The sequence below is a fragment of the Arvicanthis niloticus genome, chromosome 5, assembly GCF_011762505.2.
Source record: "Arvicanthis niloticus isolate mArvNil1 chromosome 5, mArvNil1.pat.X, whole genome shotgun sequence".
Classification (NCBI taxonomy): domain Eukaryota; kingdom Metazoa; phylum Chordata; class Mammalia; order Rodentia; family Muridae; genus Arvicanthis; species Arvicanthis niloticus.
This window is the reverse complement of record NC_047662.1, coordinates 96,944,757-96,969,000: the sequence shown is the minus strand read 5'-3', so window position 1 is coordinate 96,969,000 and position 24,244 is coordinate 96,944,757. Positions and strand designations below refer to the sequence as shown.

The following is a 24,244-nucleotide window of genomic DNA, read 5'->3' as shown; positions in this document are numbered from 1 at the left end:
ATTGTGGTTAGTCTTGAACCATTAATGAATTTGATTATCTTAGAGTATTTGGGATTCAGCAACTAAAGATGAAATCCTGCCACTGAGGAAAACCCCATCAGTATACCTTTCACATCTTTACTGATACAGCACATTCTATACGTTCTCCAAGTTTTGACTTGCATATACTATAAAACTTTTCTTCCTATTTTCTATTTCATGGTGTACCTCAAAGTCTCAGTAGAACAGTCCAACCTAGAGGAGTAGACAGCAAGAAATAAAAAATATCAAAGCAGAAATTAATGAAATGGAAATTAAATGAGCACTGCATATAGTCCCTTGAAGAGATGGTTCTTTTGTTTGTTTTTAATTAACTATTTATTTATATTCCAGCCATTGCCTGCCCTCCCCCCCAAAAAAGCTGGGTTTTGATAAAAATAAAATTGACAAACTTGTAGCCAAACTAAATAAAAGAAGTAATGATCTGGGATGGAGAGATGGCTCAGTGGTTAAGATCACTGACTGCTCTTACAGAGGTCCTGAGTTCAATTCCCAGCAACCACATGGTGGCTCACAATCATCTGTAATGGGATCTCATGACCTCTTCAAGTGTGTCTGAAGACAGCTACAGTGTACTCATATAAATAAATAATCTTTAAAAAAAAAAAAAAGTAATGATCCAAATTAATAAAATTAGAGATGTAAAAGGGAGTATTATCCAGTGAAATCCAGAGGCTTACTAGGGGATACTTTTGAAAAATATATGCTTTAAAAATCTAGAAGAAATGGATATATGTTCATTGACATAAGGCCTGCAAAATTAAAAGGATATAAATAACGCAATGAGATCAAAGTAGCAATAAAGTCTCAGTAAAGAAGTCTAAGACTAGATAGTCACTATCAAATTCTAGCAGACCTCTAAAGAAGAGCTAATACCAATGCTTCTCAAACTTTTCCATAAGATAGAAATGGAAGGAACCTCAGCACACCCATTCTACGAAGCCAACATGACTCTGATACTAACACTGGACATGGATATAACCAATAAAAGAAAGTTATAGATTGATTTCTCTGATGAATATATGAAAAAACTTGGATAAATTCTTATAGACCCAAAGTTATAGATTGATTTCTCTGATGAAATATATGAAAAAAACTTGGATAAATTCTTATAGACCCAAATTAAGAATACATTAAGATCATATACCATGAATAACTTGACTTTTTTTCCCAGGAATGCAGTTATTAGTTTAACCTATGAAAATAAGTAAATATAATTCATGGATATAAGGACAGAAATCACATGATCTTTTCAATAGATACAGAAAAGGCCTGTAGAATTCAATATCCCTTCATGATAATAGCCTTGAAGAAACTGTAAATTGGAGCATACTAGAATATAACAAAGGCTATATAATAAAGACTATAGGCATATCCTCTAAAATCAGGAGCAAGACAAGAGTGTCTACTGTCTGCCCTTTTCAATATAGTGCTTGAAGTCTTAGCTAGAGCAGTAATACAAAAGAAAAGGGAAATAAGTAGGAAAAGATATCAAACTAACTTATTTTCATACCATATGATCTTTTATTTTAAAATACCCTGTAGATTCCACCAACACCTGATAAACACTTAACCAAGCAGCAGGGTGCAAAATTAACATACAACAAGAAGACAGTATCTTTTCTACATATCCATAACAATCATGTTGAGAAAGAAATCCAGGAAGAAGTTCCATTCATAATATCTTTAACAAACAAAAAACACATAAGAATAAACTTAACTAGAGAGATAAAATATTCAAAATAAAGAAAAGGAGAAAGACATCCCACACTAACTGATTAACAGAATTAATGTTGTGAAAATAACAATTTAACCAAAAGTGATGTACAAATTCAGAACAATCTCCATCAAGTGGTAGGCTCCCAATGGCATTTTTTTCTACAGCTATAAAAAAACTTTTTCATGTAGAAGCACAGAAGACTCCCACATAGCAAAAGCAGTCCTTAGCAGAAAGAGTAGTGCTGGAGATATCAGCGTCTGATGTAAAATACTGTGTAGCCATAATAGCAGGCTATATAGTACTGACAGGATCATGGGATGAGACCCTGGAGTAGAATAAGAGGACACAAGTAACATTTGTAAACAAAGGTTTACAAATATGAAAAAACTTTAACAAATGACACCTATAAAATCAGTTCAGACCAGAGATTGTAACTCCTGAAACTGTTAGAGGTATATTTCTCTTGCTGTAGTAAAATATCCTGACAGAAACAAGGGAGAAAAGGTTTAATTTGGTCCCCAACTTGACAGTGTAGTTTGTCATGTCAGGAATGTCATGGCACCTCAGGAGCTTGAGGCAGTCGGCCAAGTTGAATGCCTGTGTTCAGTTCCAGTTTGGGACCCCATGTGCCATTCACACTTAGGTTGGGTGTTCCCACCAAATTAGTCTGATATAGATAGTCCTTCGCAGACATTTATAGATAGTCCCTCATTAGCATACCCAGAGACTTGTCTCATAGGAGATACTAGATTCTGTCAAGTTGACAGTCAGTATTAACCATCACATACACATAGTCAGGAACTTTTTCTGTGATAGATTCCAGTAGCACAGTAAGTAATAAAAGAATTAATAAGTGGGAATACATGAAAGCAAAAGCTTCTGTACAACAAAGGCTACGATCAGCAGAGCAGAGAGAACCTACAAAATGGGGCAGGGGGGAACTATGTATCAAACAGTATCAGGAGTCTGATATTTAAAATACACAAAGCTTAAAAAAATCACCTAGTTAATAGGCAGGCTACTGAATGTCAAAAGAAAATATACAAGAGGCCAATAAATACTTAAGACAGTACTCAACATTTTTAGCTATATAATATAGGAAATGAACATTAAAACTGCTTTTTGAGATTATATCTCACCTCATTCAGAACCAAATGACAATAAATGGTGGCAAGTAAAGAAATGGGAACCCTTATCATTCACTGCTTTTCAGGTGTAGACTAGTGTAGCCATTATGGGAGTCAATGTGTAAGTTCCACAAACAAACAAACAAACACAGCCCCCCAAAAATCCCTGAAAATAGAACTACTGTATTATCCAGCCATACTACTCCTGGGTAAATGTACAAAGGACTTTGTATCTTAGCACAGATTTCCTGGTATACCCTCCAGAGAAGGTCACTACTGGTTTAGCAGACAATGAAGGATTAATTTCCTCAGTCAAATATGGAAAGGGCACTATTTTAGGAGGTGGAGATGAGAGAACGTCTTCTGCCAAGGGTGGAGAGACTACTTCCTCAGGTGAGATAGATCCTTGAGAATCTCAGAGTTAAGTTCAGCTTGAATAGGGTCCTCCCTCACATGCCCATCCCATTTTCAACCAATTAATGCTCTTTAACTGTTGACATCCTCTCAGTCTGGGGCTTGAATTTTCACTGTAATTTAGCCAACCTTTCAGTTTTGATTTTCTGCAACTTGAACATTGTGGCTGCTAGAGAGAAGTTTCTCTTCCAGGGCACACTTAGAAACCTTTACATTGTTTATGCACATCTGGAGCCCATCAATTTTATCAGAGTCCATTGCTGTCTTTCACTATTTTCTGATATGCTAGAAGAGGGTTAATTTTATCATGGAGCTCATTCTTTTCCTTTGCCAATTTAATCAAGAGATCCTAGGAACAATAATCCAACATCATAATTTTCCTTATTTTTTCGACAGTTTGTCAAAAGTTTTATATAAAGTCACCAAATCTGTTACTTCTCACAAATAGTGAATCAGGATAATCAAGTTTAAGTTTGTAAACTATTCATACCATGGGTTTTCAGTAAGAAGAGGAGGGAAGAAGGGACTTGCTACTACAAAGAAGTTTGGAGAGACACTATGGAAAAGAGAGACACTTTAGACACCTAAAGCCCAGAACCAGACCAATACTAAAATGCAAATATCTCAGGGATTTTGGCTGGGAGGTAACCAGATTAGTTTAGAGGATTAGAATAGACCAATGACTGCCAGGTTATTGTGTTGTAAAGCTAATTAAATAAATCTTGTAATGTTGGTTTATTTGGAAGCTAGTCAGGGATAAAGAAAAACTACCACTTTAAAAAATGCATTTACATACTTGAACATTTATGTTTATAGCTATATTGTTCATAACAGCCAGAGAATGTAACCCACTTAGATGTCCATCCACAGATAAATGCACAAAAACATAGTCTATGTATATAATGGAATTTTATTCAGCAGTATCCATTTAGGAAAATGTATAGGACTATAAATTGTGTTAAATGAAGTAAGCCAGACACATAATGACAGATGCTGTTTTCTCTCATGTGAGACCTGGATTTAACTGTGTGTGTGTGATACATCTAGAACAGGAAGTGTCAGAATGTGAAGGATCCTACTTAAGAATGTAATGGAATACATAAGACATAAAAAGAGACTATTAGTAAAGGGCAAGGCGATAAGGAGAGGACATGGGTGAATTGTGAGATAGGGTAATGATACATATATGCAACAATGCAGTAATAACATCCATTACTTTGTATACTAACTTAAAATATTTAAAAATGGAAACTAAGATGTAGTTTAATTAAAATATTTTAATTACATTTTTATTTGGGATGTGGTATTTATAAGAGAAAATGTACCACTGCACATGTGTGTCAGAGGACAACTTAAAAGAGTCAGTTTTCTTCATCTACCATGGGGGTTCTGGTGATTAAACTCAGGTCCCCAGGCTTGGTGAAAGTGGCAGAAAGCCGCTGAGCATTTTGCCAGCCCCACTTTTACTTAAAAAAAAAAAATATTTGTGTGTACTGTGGGGGTGTATAAGTATATGTGTATCACTGTGTGTGAGTAGAGGTCAAAAGACAAATTTGGGGAGTTGCCAGCCCAAAGCCCTGTTCCAAAGAGGAGAGAGGTGGAGGCTGGAAAGATGGCTCAGTGGTTAAAAACACATGCTATTCCTTCAGAGGACTGAGTTCTGTTCCCAGTATCCATATCAGGTATGCACAACAACCTATAACCCTCCTTCTGACCTCCCCAGGTACCCATATGTACATTTCATATACACACACAGGCACTGAAACATACACATGAAAGAAGAAAAACACTGAAATTAAAAAGGGGAATGTTATAATCCAGATCTATTTAATAATAAAGTCAGTTATAATTTACTGTGTATGAAACTCAGGCTATTTTGGAATTTTGGATCCTCTTGCCTCTGCCTTCTAAGCACTAGAATTACAAGTGTGCACTACCACACTTAGCTTACAGACTTCAACTTGTAAGAAATGAGAATTAAGATATATGTTCATGAGAATCTGTCTCTGTTTTAATTTACATACACTATTTTACTATGTCATATGTCTCAGTCAGGGTTTCTGTCACTGAGAAGAAACACAGGTTGGGGAGGAAAGGGTTTTATTTGGCTTACATTTCCAGTTGACAATCCATCACTGGAGGAAGTTAGAACAGGAACTCAAGCAGGGCTGGAACCTGGAGGCAGGAGCTGATGCAAGAGGCCTTGGAGGAGTGCTGCTTACTGGCTTGCTTCCTTCCCCTGGCTTGTTCTTATAGAACCGAGGACCACCAGCCCAGGGGTGGCACCACCCGAATGGGCTAGGCCCTTCTCCATCGATCACTAATTGAGAAAATGCCTTATAGCTGGATCTTATGGAGGCATTTCCTCAACTGAGGCTCCTTTCTCTGTGATGACTCTAGCTTGTGTCAAGTTGACACACAAAACCAGCCTGTACATCATATAATTGCAATCTTGTATTCAATAATCTGATTTAGACTGGAAAATGGAATTTTAAAATTCCCTCAAGAGATAAACCCTTGCCTGGATACGCATTGTGTTATATGATGTTTATATTGTCTAGTGAACTTTCTTGTTGAAAGACTAATAAGAAAAGCCCTTCAGCATTGGCTTTTTTCAAAATTTCATTGTATGTAGACCTCTTTGAAATAAAAGTACAAAACATATTTTTCACACTGTTCCTTAAATTGTAGACATGAAACTAGAAAACATAAAACTTAGTGTTTTGGGTTTATTTACAATTATAAATTAAATCTGTAAATTAGAATCAAAGACAACTACAAATAACATAATGCAAATTAATACAATTATTTGATGTGACAATGTTTGTTTTATTGTGGAAATAAGATGACCTTATGTCTGAATCTACTTTTATATCTGTTTTACTATTCTAACTGCAGTGATAATAAATGCTGCAAGTGGCTGCTCTTGTCAATAATGTTCAAGATAGTATTAATGACCTCAGGGCTTGTTGGGAAGTTCAGGATAATGGGATCTCATACCTAACCAAAACACTTGCTAGCAAGCAGTCCTCAAATGTTGGTTTTAAAGAGATATTTTGTTTACTCGAAGATGTGGCTTGAATTATACTATTATTGACGTCTTCACTAAATGATTTTCTAAACCAATTTTTGAAAGTTAGAACAGAAAGTGTTGTTGAGTATCACAGCCATATATACTGCTAGTGAATGTTTGCACAAAGAAAGGATTGTGTAAGGCTTGCATGGACTCAGGGCACTGGATATTTCAACTCTACCAGGTTCACATTGTGCTGTACTCCTGTGTTACTTGTATGTTTTTATTGTATACATATTGTGAAGCTGTCTGTATGTAAAGTGTGCCACAAGGACACTTGACCTGAATGAGCTTTTCACATAACTGTAGAAACAGCAGTGAAAGCTTTGTAATGCTTGTGAAGATAGATGGTGGTTACTCAGGATCTAGAATGTTTATCATTGTTGATAGATTATCTTTGGACTGAAAATGTATATGTAACTCATAGACTGCATTTTTCTCCTTGATGTTTGTGACCTCTTGTTGGGGCAACCAATTAGCAGACATATTTTTCTGATACTATCTAGAGGTCCAGAATAAAACAAAACAGCTAAACACAGCCCTTCCTAAAGTAAGGAGAGACACTAACAAACTATATAGACATATTTGCATGCATCTTCAAGGCATGCAGAGGTATGTGGGAACAAATGAAACAAACCCCAGTAATCTGAAGGGGGGGGGGGCTCAGATCACTTGTGGAAAGGATCTTTGTCTGAATAGGATCTTGAAGGATAATCTTGAAGGAGGAAGAGGTGGAATTTGACTAGACAGAAAGAACTAAATCTCTTTGACAAAACACCATACTTATCTCTTTTTAACAGTGTTCTGTCTTTTTACTTTTCTTGAATTCCCTTCATACTTGAGTAAAGTTAAGTCAAATGAACTCCAGGAAGAAAGAAAATATTCTTTCAATTTACTATTCTTATTTATGTATGAGGAAGAGAACATAGTGGAGGTCAGAAGACAACTTTTTGGGGTTCTTTCTGTCTTTCATTTAAGTATTTGAGATTGAGGTCAAGTCAGCAGGTTATATGGCAAGTGCATCTCATTGGCTCTGAAGATTTTTTTTATAATAGTCAAAATAAAACTTTGTTAATCTGTTAAGATAATAGGCAAGTGAGCTGGTTGCAGCAGAAACCTTTTTAAGCATGCTTGAAAAGAACCTGGTGTTCCTGAGTTAAGAGTTTAGCTATCAAGTCAGTTCAGGGTCCCCAAACACCACACCCTTAGCTATGATGGTTTGGTAGAAAGACTCACAGTGAGACTGGGTCGGAAGACAGAAAAAAGTAAAATGTTGTGGGAAGGGAACGAAATAAAAAACATGATTTGATAAACTCAGAATAGTTACAGAGTGTTGGGGGCCGACTTTTAGCAGAAAGCAGCTATCAGCTTTGCAGCCATCTTGAGCCATATACCCTGACATGTGACTTGGATTACAATAGCCTACAACAGCTGAGCACACTCTGATAATCTTGGTTTAGATACCTTGAGATTAAAGGTGTGTGAGATTAAAGGTGTGTGAGATTAAAGGTGTGTAACTTAAGAGTATGATTTAGAAGTGTAGAGATCAAATTTAGAGACAAGACCTAAGGGCATAATTAAAGGTGTAACTTTTAGAGGCGTGGCTTAGAAGTGAGACATATAAAAGGCAGAGACAGAACAGATCAGACTCAGACACATCAGACATTAGGTAGAAGACACTTGGCTTTAGAGAGAATCAGACGAATCAGACATTAGGGAGACACAGAAGAGAGAATCAGACACATTAGATATTAGGGAGACACAGAGGAGAGAACCAGACACAGCAGAGAGAAGACAGGTAGCAGGCACTTGTAAGAGAACTTGGAAGAAGTAACTTGGAACTTGGAGGGACTAGGAGCTAGGGATTAGGCACTAGGAACTCAAGACTTAGGACTTAGACTGAAGAATAAACGGGATTGAATCACACTCTGTCTGGTCTGCATTCTTCGAGTCAGTCCTCACTCTCGCTCTTGCTGAACCCTGACCCGCAGACCGGAGCGGCAGCTTGGGCCGGGATACAGTGGTCGCCCAAACGTGGGTCGGCACGAGCCTCAACATTTTTCTTGGGCCGCAACATTTTTTGGCTGCCCCAACGTGGGCTAGTGTGGACCCTAACAACAGAGTACTTTTTTCCTAAAATCATCTTAAGCAAGATGCTTCGGATAATAAACTATGCTTACTTAGAGCTTAGATGTTTCTATATCTAATAAACCACCTTATGATTTCACTTAGAGAAGGGAATTCTTAGCCTGCTCTCATGATTCTCTGTGGAGTGGGGTGGTGGTAGGTTGTATAGGCCTATAATACCACTATACCACTACACTAGGAGGCTGAGGCAGGAAGACAGCAAATTGGAGGCTTACCTGGGCCACTTAACTGAGCCTGTGTCTCAAGGGTTTGAAAAATGCAAAAAAGCTCCAGGATATGTAGTTCAGTACTTAGTGGTACTGTGTTTGCCAAACATAATAAGGCCAAAAATTCAAAAAGGTAGTTCCCTAAGTTAATAGAAAGATGTAATCTAGCTCATATATTTATTTGATTTTTTTTTAAACTTAAGTTTTAAGATTTGCTTAATCTTTATGCCTTGTAGATTTCATCATATGAACAATAAAAATACCACAAGAAGCTCATATTTATAATTTTGGAGGCATACTGTTCTTTTCCCAGATGAATTTCTGCCTGAATAAACTTTCTGCTTTTGATTCACTCTTGCTCATCTTGAGATTCATTCCTTTTTGCCTTCCCTAAGGGGAGGGGAACTCCAGGCCTTTGGTGGGAGTGCTAGGCCATGTTTCCCTTTTGCCACTAAGAAGACTCAAAGCTGTTGCAGTCATGGATACAAGGTACTACAGTGAAAAGGTAGAGCTTAAGTTTGACAAAGCTGCAAGGTATCTGGGCTGTAGTTTGGCAGAGAACAGGTGCAGTTTTCTAGATAGTCTCTCCCAGTGGAGCAGGACTTTTCATTCTCTTAGCATATGACAGTATGTACAAAGCGCTGTCAACCAGTGAAGCCCACTTGAGCCTTGGTTGGTGTCCAGGGTTTTACTGAGGATCAGTCACCAGCCATTATATTAGTTAGATTCTTTCATTGCTGTGACAAAGTATCTGACAGAAACAAATTAAGGATTGCTATCAGTCTTTAAGGAAGGGCTTAGTCTACTGAGTTTTAGAGGTTTCATTTATCAAGTTGGGAAGGGCATGGCAGAGCATCTTAAATGGGTCTTTCAGTCTGTCTCTGGCTCTCTGTCTTTCTCAGGATGGTAACCTTCAGGGCAGGCCTCCACACCTCAACCCAAAACCTCCCCAGAAGTGCCTTCAGAGGAGTACTTTACAAATCTCCTAGGTAGTTCTCAACCCGATCGAGTTGATGATCTAGATTAGCTATCACAATCCATAGGGTAATAGTGTGCATAACAGCTGAGCTAAGTAAGGACTTAACTGCCTCTATTCCAACAAACAAAAAATAGATCTTTTCTGTGAATCACATTGTTAGTACAAACTATCTGGTCAAATTGGTACTGTGTGACCCAAAGCCATATACATACAGAAACATTCTTATCAGAGAGCATATCCCAGAGGCTCTGCACTCACATCCAGTCAAGGACAGTTCTGAAGATAGGCTATTCTTGTGAATATGCTGGGTTGTTTAACTCAGGCCTGCTAAGTAAACTTCCTTGCACAAGCCATTTAGGAAGATAGCTTTCTTCTGGGTTGTTGTCTGCCTCACCACTCCTTTTCTGTATATAATGAACCTTCCTGGTCTCATCATTGTTGGCCATTCCTCCTCACTGGCTTTTCCCTTGCCAGTGAGTAATTAGATTACCTATGTTCATTCAGCAAGAAGTTTTGAATATTGCCCTCAGGCATAGAACCATGTATGGTGGATTTCCAGGATGAATATGAGTCTCTGAATTCAAAGAACTTATATTTTCTTAGGGGAGGAAATAATGAAGTCAGCATTTCTGGTAAGCTGTGTGCACTTTAAGGAAGCACTTAACCCCATTAGAGGATATGGCTGTGTATGACAGAAGATGTTGGTGACAGCAGACATTTCCATAAAGGGGTCATTCCTAGAGTTGAGTCACAAGATCTAATAGATACAGTGGGCATCTAATAGATAACTAGGTTCCATGTGGCTAGAATATATAAATTGTTGCTGGAATAATCTTCCCTATACCAGCTGGAAGTACATGTCGTAGGGGTTGCACAGGATGAATAGAAAACCTGTGGTTCCATATGAATCTATTACTTCATTACCACAAATCTACTGAAATGGGGTTTCCAGCCTGTAATGAGTTTGTGGCACTATTTTCAGGCATTGCTCTGCAATCACTTGTGAGGGGTATTGTGTGTCTGTGTGTGATTGTGTAATTTAGTACTAGGAACAAGTGTAACTGTACTGTGTTTCAAATGGGAGGGCAAATGAGGCTTTATCTAGATGAAATTTTGTGGAATTTTTTCTAGGAAGCAAATTTTGGTGGTGGGGGAAGGGCTAGGTTAAAATTTCACTAAATTACCTTGACCTCTATGTGTGTGTAATTCTTGGACATTCTAAGAGTAATAAAGTTTGATATTTGAACAGTGTATAAATTTTTATAGTAAATATAGCAGTAGTGTAAATGTTGAACTTTTAAACTTAACCTTGGTACTCTTTTTTTCTAATAAAAATCTTTCTTTTTCTCTAGCATTACAGTGTTTCTGCCACCTCTGTACAAAGGATAATTTTACCTGTGAGACGGATGGTCTTTGCTTTGTCTCAGTCACTGAGACCACAGACAAAGTTATACACAATAGTATGTGTATAGCTGAAATTGACCTAATTCCTCGAGACAGGCCATTTGTTTGTGCACCGTCTTCAAAAACAGGGGCAGTTACTACAACGTATTGCTGCAATCAGGACCACTGCAATAAAATAGAACTCCCAACTACAGGTAAGTTGTATTAACACCCTTCCCTTCCTTCCTCCAAGATACTAAAAGAAAAGCTTCTAGACTGCCTACAAATTTAGAACTGCAAGCGTTTACAGAAATCATCAAGCCTGGTTTGTTGAGGGTAGAGGCAGAGTTACCTGCCCATAGTTGTAAATTTATGAGTAGCCAGGAGCCTGACTCCTGGGTGTGTGTTAGAGAAAGCAGTGCCAGGAGACTCTCAGTGAGACCTGCTATGCCTGCCAGGGTAGCCTCTTCAAAGTGAATTCTAAAATCTCATAGGGCAACATATTGTTAGGGTTTTTCTTGCCTTGTCCTCGGTGAATATCTCACTTTTTTTATGGTGTACCTATATCTTACAGCAATCCAATCAACAAACAGCCTTTTAATGGGTAGAAATTGGTGCACCAAACAGTCTAAATGTTTTCATTTTGTAATATTTTACCTTGTTTATGATCTGTAAGTGTAAATTACTTGTATATGATGTCTAGTGGCACCATGTATTTAATACTTTTAAAAAGATCCTAGAAGGACTACAAAAATGGCATAGTGGTTTGTGATTCTTTCAGAGGACCCAGGTTCAATTCCCAGCATCCATGTGGTGGCTCACAACTGAGACTCCAGTTCATGGGATCTGATGCCCACTTCTGACCTCAAGCACTAGTCATGGATATGGTGCACAAACATACATATAGGCAAAACACCCATACACATATATAGGCATGAGCCTTTGAAGGTTCGCAAGGAAGTTGATAATTTGTAAAAACTTTATTAACTATATTTATATATTTTTCTCTACTGTAAGCCTGCAGTAGATTTGGAATAAGAAGAAAAGACCAAAGTGCTTTATAAAAAATGAGTTATCAGAAGTTGTTTCAAATAATTGGTTCCTTTTCTAGTTTCCCTGAGGTGACAAGTGGAGAAGGAAGTCTAGGATGGTGGTTAGCTGATGAACTCCAGGATGAATTAGAGGTGGGCTGGGGATGCTCAGGAAGAGTGAGAGGTTACTGACAGCTGATGGTCAGAAAAGGGAGTCCAGAGAGAGAAGACAGAGGAGCTTGATCCTGCCTTGAGCCCTGTGTGACTAAGTGATAGTAGTGGACACTTGGGAAAATATGGAGGGTTTGGGAAATGTGAATGCTACCTACAGTGTTTTGTTTTCTCTTGATGTTTATTTCATTTGAGGACCTTTTTCAGAAAAGCAGTCAGCTGGCCTCGGTCCTGTGGAGCTGGCAGCTGTCATTGCTGGTCCAGTCTGCTTCGTCTGCATTGCACTTATGCTGATGGTCTATATCTGCCATAACCGCACTGTCATTCACCATCGAGTGCCAAACGAAGAGGATCCATCACTAGATCGTCCTTTTATTTCAGAGGGCACCACCTTAAAAGATTTAATTTATGATATGACAACATCAGGGTCTGGATCAGGTAATGTTATTATTTACCTTTTTCTTAATAAGTTACTTTTGCTATTTTATTTAATTAGTTGTTGGTTGGGGCATTTGGCTTAATTTGTAAAAACTTTGGAATCATATGAATACTATACCAGATTGCAGCCTAATGAAAGTTGTTGAGCTTGCTGTCTATCTGCCTGGATAGTTTAGTATAGATAAATTGGAGCTTAGTTTTACCATTGAAACAAGTAAGTCACTTCCACAGTTGTATAGATTTCCAAGCATTCTCCCCTATAGAGATAGAGCTGTGGTTAAGAGATGTAGCTACTGCTCTGCAGCTCTGAGACTGTTAGCTTGGAATTTGGAAGCTGATTAGCCTCTTTAATGTGATACAAAATTGCTGTCTTAACAAAAATGTGTGTGTGTGTGTGTGTGTGTGTGTGTGTGTGTGTGTGTGTGTTTGTATTTGCACACACATGCCTGCCAACCACAGTATACATGGGGAAGTCAGAGGACAACTTGTAGGAGTCAGTTCTCTCTTTCTACTGTATGGATCCTGGAAAACAAACTCATGTTATCAGGTTTGGTGGCAAACTCCTTCACCCACTGAGTGATCAGACCAGTCCAGTTTATTGTTTAAAATTAAAACTATTGCATTTTTAGTAACTTTTTACATTTAAAAGCACATTTCAAACTAAGAAACAAACAAAAGTAGTAGTCATGTTAGTGAATGTGCTATGATATATGTTTTTTCTCAGTTTTGTTTGTTGATTTTTGTGGACTCAGAAATAGACTGGCTAATTGTTAAGATCATCCTGAGATAGATTTTAGCATAATAGTATTTTGCATTTAGACTAAAGAGAAAAATACCTTTTTTTTTTCTTTTGGAAGAAGACTAAGAGAAGTGTGCCTGCTTTACAGTTTTGGACTTTGGGGACTGGAGAGGTGGCCCGGTGGTTAAGAGTTCTGAGTTCAATTCAAAACACCCACATGTTGGCTCACATTATCTGTAACTAGTCTCAGGATCCAATGCCCTCTTCTGGTGTGTAGATGTACATATAGACAAAAATACCCATATGCATAAAATACATAAATAATTATAAGAAAAACAATTTTGAATTTGATGTGTGGCTAGCAATCAACAGGTCTAGCCTCTAACAAATGCTCTATGACTTTGGTCAGTCCATAGCTCCTCTTTGGACTTATGTTGTTTTTTATAGAAATATATAACAGGTACTTTGAGTAAAAATACTTAAATGTGGTTTACTGAGGTCTTAAATGGCTTAGTATCCTTTGAAAACTATTAATCAGTTTCACATAAGGGCTAAATTTATAGCCATAATGAAGATTAGGAAACAAAAATCTGACTGATAATAGTAAAGTAGTGTCAGAACAGGAATTGTGACTGAGGAATAGTGTAGCTCTGAAGCATAAAGCCACATTAATGCATGGAACACTTATGTAATAGTGGACATCTTTGTTTTAAGGAAATTATAATATATTGGTGTATTTGCATACACATACTGTCATTTAAGTGCATAAGGAAACTGATTTTTCTATGATTTGAAGCCTTTAGTAAAATGAGGCAATGAATACTCAGTATTATATTCTTTCTCTAACTGCTAGAACACATGATGGCTTGCACACTAAGCCAGGACTCCCAAGGCAGCCATAGGGACTCCTTAGTCCAGAATGAGAGTGAGGCAGTAAGAGGTTGGGCTGGGCAGGAGCAGTCTGAGTACTAGAGAGATAACAGAAAGTATGTTAGGACTTTCCTGGTTCCTCCATTGATTCTGAGTTAGTGCAAATGAGTCTCAAAGAAAAATCTTCTCACAAATGATCCTGGTCTGTGATAAGTAGGGCCCAAAGTTATAGAGAAGTAGGGTGAGTTACAGACTATTTGGAATGAGTCCTTTGGGTCTGTTCTCTTATTGCCAAACTTATATACCCAGGGAAATGACAAAGCTGACATTCACAGAGCCCACTGAAAGGATTCAAGACATTGCCACGTAGATGATAGTTGAGTTCTAACATAGGCTTATTTATTTGCCTTTGAAATGTAGCCGTATGAATTGGAGCGTGGAGTTACTCTTTCTCTTTCCTCTTACCCATGCACTTGTAGGGCCATCAGGAGTTGTTCTGTTGCCTCAGAGCTTCCCTCTCCTTTCAGACCTCTCACTTCAAATGCTTATAGGTCAGAGCTCACTTGTGTTTGTGTCCATATTCTCCTCCTCCTGTAAGTAATGCAGTTACTAGATTCATCTTTCTAAAAATCAGACTTTGCAGTCATTTGACCTATTTATGGTTGTGTTTCAGCCTCCCATTGGTCATCGAGGGACCTTGTCTTTAGAACTGTTTATCATCTGGTGACAACTTACCTTTTCTTCCACTGACATTCATATCCTCATTAATAAGACTAGTACCCAAAAGATACCTTGCTTCTTTCTTTCATCTGCCTTTGCTGAATCTCTTCTCCACAACCATTTCTTCATTCTCTCCCCTTTTGTCCCGACCCTTAAAGGAAAAGTTCAGTTTACATCCCCAAATCTCTAGGCAGGTGCCTCTGGATTCTTTTTTAGTCTTTACTTTTTTTTTTCTTCCCACTTTTGGGATTGGACAGGCAAAAGTTGTCTGTCTTTCCAACAAGGCAAAGGTTAAGGAGCAGTACCTGCCTCTGGGTCTCCATTGCAGACTGTCAGGGGTGAGATACAGACTGTTGATGGTTTATGCTGTGCTTATTTCTGTATTTAGGTTTACCACTGCTTGTTCAAAGAACAATTGCCAGGACCATCGTGTTACAAGAAAGCATTGGCAAAGGTCGGTTTGGAGAAGTTTGGCGAGGCAAATGGCGGGGAGAAGAAGTTGCTGTGAAGATATTCTCATCTAGAGAAGAACGTTCATGGTTCCGAGAGGCAGAGATTTATCAGACGGTAATGTTACGCCATGAAAATATCCTGGGATTTATAGCAGCAGACAACAAAGGTCAGTGATGTTTTCTTTCATGTGTGTGTACGTGTGTGTGTGTGTGTGTGTGTGTGTGTGTGTGTACATGCCCACGCACACACTTGTGCAAGGGTATGTGCATGTGGAGGATGTTGGTTATCTTCTACATTCACTCTCCACCTAATTTTTGAGATAGGTTCCCAGTGAACCTGGAACGCATCTGTTTGTCTAGACTGATTTGCTAGAAACCTCAAGATCCACCTGCCCAACACTGGGATTACAGGTGTGTACTACCACATCTGGATTTTACATGAGTGCTAGAAATCTGAACTTAGGTGCTCATGCCTTCATGACAGGCATGCCACCAGTTAAGCCATCTTACCAGCCCCATTTCCTTACTCTTAGTGGAATATGTCAAAGCCTGGAAGAGCTTTGTTTTTACAGAGATGACTACTATGTGCTGTCAGATTTGGTGAGAAACATATATTTGTAATCTAGTAAGATGAATTATGTCAAATACAATCTTTAGACATATGACATTGTTAAGATTTTCTTCATGACAGTATATTTGAAATATTATCTTGTGTGGCACTGTGCACATGCAGAAGTCAGAGGATAACTTGTGGAGTGTTCCTTCTACCATGTGGGTTCCAGGGGTTACACTGGCAGCAAGTATCTTAACCCACTGAGCCATCTCGCAGGCCTATGCAGTGGATTTCTATCTTTTATTAATTTGTAAATTAGAAAAGACCTATAAAAGTGTCCTATACCTTTGCTATTTTAAATCTGGCTAATAGTTGAGTATAGTCATAAGATAGAAGGAAAATACTATAAACTTTGGTCGCTCAGAATTTGAGGTTAGAACAGGAAGACATCTTAGTATAGACCAGCTTCCCTCCACACTAGGACATTTCAGCAGCATAGATTAGTTCTTCCTTTCCTCCCCGAGTACTGGGGTTAGTAGGACATGTCAGTATAGGCATGGTGCTGTGTTAGTAGGACACGTCAGTATAGACCAGCCTTCCCCAATTCAGTTCTGTAGTTTCAAGCCCAGGGCCTGCCTTGCACATTCTAGACAGGTGCTTTACAACTATGCTGCATATTATTTATTTTTTTTTTTTATTAACGTTATGTCCCAATATCAGCTCTCCTTCTCCCAGTACTTCCTCATGCAGAACCCGCCCCCCATTCCTCCCTCCCTTTTCTTTTGAGAAGGGAGAGCTCCCCTCTAGATAACAACCTCCCAACCCTCTCCATCATAAGGTCGCCACAGGACTAGGCATATCCTCTTCCAGTGAGGCCAGACAAGGCAGTAGATTTAGGGGAAAGGGATCCACAGTCAAGCAAGCAGCATATTCAGAGAGCCCTCGCTCCTGTTGTTGGAGACCAAGCTGCTCTTCTGTTGCGTATGTTCAGTGGGCCTATATCCAGCCTATGTTCACTCTTTGGTGACTTAGTGTCTGGAAGTCCCCAAGGTTCCAGGTTAGTTGACTCTGTTGGTCTTCCTGTGGAGTCCCTGTCCCCTTTGGGTCCTTCAGTCCTTCTCCCAACTCTTCCATAAGACTCCCTGAGCTCCATCTAATGTTCAGCTGTTGGTCTCTGAATCTCTTCCCATTAGCTGCTTGGTGGAACCTCTCAGAGGACAGTTATGCTAGGTTCCTGTCTGCAAGCATAACAGAGTATCATTGACAAATAACCTTATTTTTGAGGAGAGTAAAAATAACTTGTCAATGTATTCTGTTCTGACCTGGCAGGGGTTAAATACTTGCTCAGTTCTGTAAGGAAGCTCAAGTAAACCTGAGAAGTGGTTTCTCCTATATTGCCTTGCTGCTGGAGCAAGAACACTACAGACAATGTAGTGAAAGTGTGAGATGGGGTCAGGGCACAACATGCTGAAGATGCAAAGACCTTAGACCCTGCTTCTTCATGCTTCTCTTAATACCTTAATGCCACATTTCCTCTTCTGGCATCTGTTGGGGACTTATATTGTGACACAACTTTAGCCATCCTAAACAAATAAATATATCTCCTGCTTTCCTATTAAAAACAAACAGCGAGGGGCTGGAGAGATGGCTCAGAGGTTAAGAGCACTGGCTGTCCTTCCAGAGGACCTGGGTTCAGTTTCTAGCACCCATGTGGCAGCTCACCACTGTTTGTAATGCTAGCGCCAGCACCTTCACCCACACATACATGCAGGGCAAAGCACCAATGCACATCAAATAAAAATAAATAAATTATTAAAGGAACAGCAACAAAAATCACAACAACTGTCATTTGTGGCTTGGTGAGAGAGACTTGTAGTGGCCATCCTTCCCTTTTTCTAATGTCAGGTGGTACTATGAGGGGTTTTACTTTTTTGGCTTCTCTGTATTTTCAAGTTTATAGCATGCCATTAGATGTAGAGGCTCTATTAGTTAACTTATCACTATGACAAAATACCTTTGGGAAGGAAGGGTTTCTTTTGGTTCCTATCTGAAGGGATCATGGGAAGGCATGATGACAGACTGTAGCCTGAGGTGGCTGATCACACTGTGTCTGCAATCAGGAAGAGGGGGCAGGATGCGGCCATGGGATAGTGCTATTCATCTTAAGGATGAGTTTTTTCACCTCTTTTAATCTTTCACCTCTTTTTTTAATCTTCTCTGAAACTACCCTCGCAGTCAGACCTAGAGTTTTGTCTCTGAAGCATCCTAGATTACAGTCAAGTTAACAGTTAAGATTATCCATTACAGAGGCTGAGGCTGCAGCTCATCAGTTTTGTTGGTTTCATAAAGTAGACACTAGCTGTATTGTGAACTTCTTAGGCTGTCACCTCAGGACACTTATGTGTGATTGTGGTAGAAACCGTAATGGATGGGAGGTAGTGCTTATCAGTGGGTCCTAACATTCAGTAGCTAATTGAAAAACAAGCCAAGTATAATCAGTCTGTATTCTATTTTGGCACTATTTAGCTCCCTCTTCCAACTCTTAAAATAACATTTTTCTTACTATATTTTTGTTTTCTGTCTTTCTTTCTTTTTGATTTGGTTTGGGTTTTGTTGTTGTTGTTTGTTTGTTTAGTCTCTCTTTTTAAAAGATGGCCACAGCTGCCTTTGAACTCATAATCTTCTAGCTCCATGCCCCAGTTTTGAGATTACAGCCACTGTACTAGCCTATTCTTATTTCTTACTATTTGCTTATTTTCTCAATCTTATTCTGATTGATTTGTAAGAAGGCTCTGATTCTATGAATAGTAATTGTTTCCTTAGAGGGCTTATCCAAATTTGTGATTCCAAATTCTACTATGTCAGTGACTCATTTGCATTTGAAGCTTAAACTTCTTTCAGGCTTCTATTAGGCATGTTTCAAGTTACAACCACAAGTGCAAACCACTAAACCTGTTGTGCCCTGAAGTGTCATTTGTTCATGTTGCAGTCAAGTGGATGCTGTCATCTGGTGGTCATGATGGGAACTAACTGACCCTACTACTGTTTTCTTTACTAGGTATACCAGGTAGAACCTAGGCTTTCCCTCCCCCTTCTCTTTTTTCTTCATCTTCATCCTCTTGATTCGTTTACTTTTGCCTAGGCCAGTCTTAAACAAAAGAAAATAAAAAGATTTATTTTTAATTATATGTCTGTGAGTATATCTGTGTGATTGAGTACCGGTGCCCAAGGAGTCCAGATGCATAAGTTCTCCTGGGCTGCTGTTAGAGGCAGTTGTGAGCCTGATACCAGTTCTGGGAACTGAACTCTGGTCTCCTCAAGAACCAGTATTGGTTCTTAAATACTGAGTCATCTCTTCAGCCTGTTGTACAGCTCTCTTTGTATGAGCAGTCTCTTCTTTCTTCCTCTCCGGTTAGATACTTCAGGAAATCTCCCTTTCCTGTTGTGTTCTCTATCTGTTGTGTTTTTGAGTCTTTGAGAACACTGTCATGGTTAACAGACATACACATGAGCTAGTGGTGTACCCATACCAAGAAAAAGACTTGAGGGAATGTATGAAGAACAGGTGAGAGAAGAAAAGAAAAAAAAAAAACAGCAAAAGTAAACAAACAAACAAAACTAGAATCACTAATCTCTTGAGCTCTTTTGGCAGTAACAAGAAGTACTTTGCATGGAGCTAAAGAGAAGACTAGACGACTAAGAACACTGAATGTTCTTCTAGAAAGCCCAGGTTCAACTCTAAGCACCTTTATGGTGGCTCTCAACTATCTTTATGTAACTCCAATTACAGGGGATCCATTGCTCTTTTCTGGCCTCCATGAACACCAAACACACATGTGGTAATTTTGCCATACACGCAGGCAAAATACTCAAACAAACACAAGATAAAATTAAAAAGAAAGAAAGGAATCTCCTCCAGATTATGAAACCCTATCATTTTTGACAATCCCCCCCCCCCCATTGTTTTTTGTTGGTTTGGTTTGGCTTTGGGGTTTTGCTTTTCTTCCAAGACAGGGTTTCTCTATGTAGCTCTGGCTGCCCTGTAATTCACTCTGTAGACTAGGCTGCCTCCTTCCTCTGTCTCCCAAGTGTTAATTAAAGGCAAGTGCCTACAAAATATAGATCTCAATTATGTTTCTTTTTTCCTTGGTTTATAGCTAGTAGGGAACAGCACATTTTAAATTCTCATGTGACAAACATTGTACTACCTACTTTAAAAAGAAACCTAGTTCTGTATTCTCTTTAGACGTCTTAAGAGTCTTCAAAGTTCAAAGTAAGTTGTTAACTCTTCTATAAAAGAAGAAACAGTCCCATTGAGAAACTTACCTGAGGCCATGTAATCAATAGCACACAGAACCTGGGTTTCTGCCTGGGTCAGTATAACTCGTTTTAGTTATGTTTTTCTATTACTGGGTTAAAATACCATGACTAAAAGCAAATTGGGACACAAACATTTATTTCAGCTTACATATCACAATCACAGTTTGCTTCAAAGGAAGTCAAAGCAGGAACTGGAGGCAGGAACTAAAGCAGAGGTCACAGAGGGACATTTCTTACTGACTTGCCTCCCATGGCTGGCTCAGGTTGCTTTATTTTAGCACTCAGGACCACCAGTGTAGAGGTGGAACTTCCCACAATGAGTGCCCCCCCCCCACCATGGTTTATTAATCAAAAATAGTGCATCCCAGGCATGTCCATAGGCCAATTTAGTGGGAACATTTTTTTGTTGTTGTTGAATTTCTTGGTCCCAAATGACTCTAGCTTGTGTCAGACTAACATAAAACTAGCCAGTACATGACTTAGGATATATATTTTACTGACTTGTGTTGTTTCTTGTTTTCCCATCTACTTGTAGGTTAAATAGCATTTACTGGACAAGTGTAGCCTAGGAGCCTAACTGTCGCCCTTAGTGTTATGTTTCAGATGCATACATCAGTTTACCAAGAAACTCTTAGCACCCACATTTCAAGTTGTTTAGGTTCCAAATCACCTTGTACAATGGAGTTCAGTCCTAGACTCTTTAGCCTTCTCTTCCAACACTTCAGTTCCTGTCTCAACATCAGAGGTACTGTTGTTTTTGTTTTATTGAGATAGCAGCATTGAAATTATGATCATCTTGTCTAGCATCTTTGAGAACTGTACAGTCTGTCACCAAAGCTTGTCAGTTCTCACCAAAGCTCACTTCAGTTCTGTTACATGCTATTGCAGCCATACTTGGCTCCCCAGGTGTTTCTCATCTTCACTTGCTGCTGCCCTTCTTCCTCCAGAACAGCACTGATTGTGAACTAATCTGGCCCCGGTGCCTTCTTAGGCACTGAGGAGTCCCAGCTCTGCCATTGTCTCTGTAGGATGAGGAAATGAACATTGTTGGAATAGGATTTTTTTTCTCTTAAATTGAGTTACTTTTCATTGCTTTATCTCACAAATAGGGGGTATACTCTGAGGATCTGAAATATATGCACATAAAAGTGTAGAAAAACTAAATATAAGAAAATGGAAGGAATTTATGCAAAGTTAAGGTGGCATCATGTTGCAGGTGTGTGTTCAAGAGTGGTAGTGCTGACAGCTCAAGTAAGCTGCCAGTGTTCAGCAGCCCGACTGAAATGTGTGTGTTCTCATGTGCAGACAATGGAACGTGGACTCAGCTGTGGTTGGTGTCAGATTATCATGAGCATGGATCCCTTTTCGATTACTTGAATAGATACACTGTTACTGTGGAAGGAATGATCAAACTTGCTCTGTCCACAGCAAGTGGTCTTGCCCATCTTCACATGGAGATTGTTGGTACCCAAGGTAACAGTTTCTACAGTTCTGTTATTTAAGCATATGTTCCTGTGAGTATAATGTATATTCAAAATGTGAAACCTAACTGAGATACGTAGCTGTTTAAATTTCAGTGTTTTTCCCAATGAAAATATAAGAAATCTGAAAGTTTACTTAGAGATCAACAAACAAACCAACAACTTTTTCACCTTGGTTTTTTAGTTCTTAGCTTTATGTTGTCTGAAGATTTAAACTATTTCGTCTCTTTTGACACAGTGGTTTGCTGAGTTTAGTAGTAGTCTAGTTGTTATAAGTAATGTAGCTCAAGCGCTTTCACACTGGGACTAGTGAGGCTTTTGGACCTAAAAGTGAATTGTGAATGTGTCTCTTGTTTGTAGTCATGTCTAACTTCTGGTTTTCTAGGAAAACCGGCTATTGCCCATAGAGATTTGAAATCAAAGAATATCTTGGTGAAGAAAAATGGAACCTGTTGTATTGCAGACTTGGGACTTGCTGTGAGACATGATTCTGCCACAGATACAATTGATATTGCTCCAAACCACAGAGTAGGCACTAAAAGGTACACTTAGGAATCAATGGTTTTTAATAGTAGTTGATGTTAACTTCATTCCTCCCCACCCCACCCCCGCCCATTTTTATATCTGTATCTCTTCTGAAACTCAAACTTGGTCCTTTGTTAGACTGTTCACAAGCTTTTAGGGTCTTTGCTACTCTGAAGCCTAATTGCTTAACTTTAAAACAAGCCTTTTGATGGACAGCCCTTCCAGAAAGTATTATCATTAATTAAGTTAATTGTAAGAACAACAATAACTAATAGTAGTCTAAATTCTTCCTGTTTCTGTACTATAGCAAGCCTGTTTTTGTATTTTCTGTTGTCTTTCTTCCTTAGAACATTTGTGTATTCTGTCCTAAAACATACATCTCTTAACATACTGTTCCCTTAACATCCTTCTATACCTCAAGGAAGCCTTTTCTGATCCTTGGGATCTTTACATCTTCCTGGTACAGCAAAATAAGTGACTTTTTGAGTCATTTATTGTAACTGTGTTCTCACATATTTTAACTGTCCTTTCGTATGTCTGGGTTTATGTAGTCCATTGGCTTGCAGGAAGCTTCAGATGCCTGTGTTCCAGGTACTTATTGAAGTGCCTAATCCACTTTCATAAATATTTGTTTCATGCATTCATTCTCCAAAGAACCTCTGTAGATAGATGTCATTACTATTAATTCAGAAGAGGGAAAAAAAAAAAAAACCTCTTATTAAGGTTTAGTAATGTGACCTACTTCATGTGACTGGCAAGCTGAGATGTTGGACTCAAAATCTTACTGTGTTTAAAAATTGCATCACAATATTTCTTCAAAACTAATGCCTTGAACTTGGAAAAGGCAAACAAGTTTAGTCAATCTAAATTGTATTTATAGTTTCTGGGTTGCTGGAAAATTGGAGAACTCATGACTGGCAGAGTGAGCCTCAGTAGTGGTCTGTAGGACCTGTAACTATAGCAGACTTCAGAGCTGGGCAGTGGTGGTGCACACTTCTACTTTCAGTACTTGGGAGGCAGAGGCAAGTAGATCTCCTGAGTTTAAGGCCAGCCTGGTCTACAGAGCAACAGGACAGCCAGGGCTACACAGAGAATCTGTGTCGAGAGAGAGAGAGAGAGAGAGAGAGAGAGAGGAGAGAGAGAGAAAGAGAAAGGGGGAAGGAGGGAGGGATGGAGAAAAGAGAAAGGAAGAGGGAGGGGAGAAAGAGAGTTGTAGGGAGGGGGAAGGAGGGAGAAAGAGAAGAAAGGAAGGAAGAAAGAAAGAAAGAATCTAACTTACTCACTTACTTCAAAACCCAGTGCCTTTCCTCTTTCCTTTTTCATACTGTTTTGGTGAGAAGGCTTCCAGATCAAATATGTGGTCCCTGAATAGTCCATGAGGGTGGTGTACATTAGGGTATTTGTAACAGCCACAGCTGTTCACTGTGTGTCTTTCATAAACCATGATCAGAAGACAGATGGCATGGAACTGCCATTTCAGTAGTTCATGGGATTTAGTCAACATCATTAATTTGCAAACCAATTTAGATACTTAATATTTTCTGTGCATTTGATATGATCTCAGTCATGTGATATTTTATGTGTGCCTGTGTATAGGGAGGTGTCTGAAAGGACTGACCCATGTGTTGACACGGTAAGGGGGCTTTTTTTTTTTTTTCCACTTCGTTCCTTATGTACTTGGGAAATATTTTTGTAGGAAGTGTGAATCATATTCTAAAACAGCAAAACCACAATAAAAAGAGAAAAACAATCCTGTGTTTGGTAGTATACATTTCTAATCCAGGTGCACTATGCCAGCCTCGTCTATATACTGACTCAGACTGTGTATCTGTTTTTTCCAGAAGGAAAAGAGTAT

General features: G+C 38.9%; 1 protein-coding gene across 2 annotated transcripts in view; it reads left to right on the top strand.

The window, feature by feature from the left end:
* Tgfbr1 (transforming growth factor beta receptor 1) overlaps positions 1-24,244 on the top strand; it is a 55,535-nt gene that overhangs the window by 21,694 nt on the left and 9,597 nt on the right. Inside the window, exons 2-6 of one of the 2 annotated variants that reach the window (XM_034502329.1) lie at positions 11,059-11,304; positions 12,499-12,729; positions 15,447-15,677; positions 21,689-21,856; positions 22,250-22,406. In XM_034502329.1, coding sequence (XP_034358220.1) covers positions 11,059-11,304; positions 12,499-12,729; positions 15,447-15,677; positions 21,689-21,856; positions 22,250-22,406 — 1,033 coding nt within the window. Of the gene's footprint in view, positions 1-11,058; positions 11,305-12,486; positions 12,730-15,446; positions 15,678-21,688; positions 21,857-22,249; positions 22,407-24,244 lie in introns of both variants that reach the window. The other variant, XM_034502327.3, reaches the window with a different exon arrangement.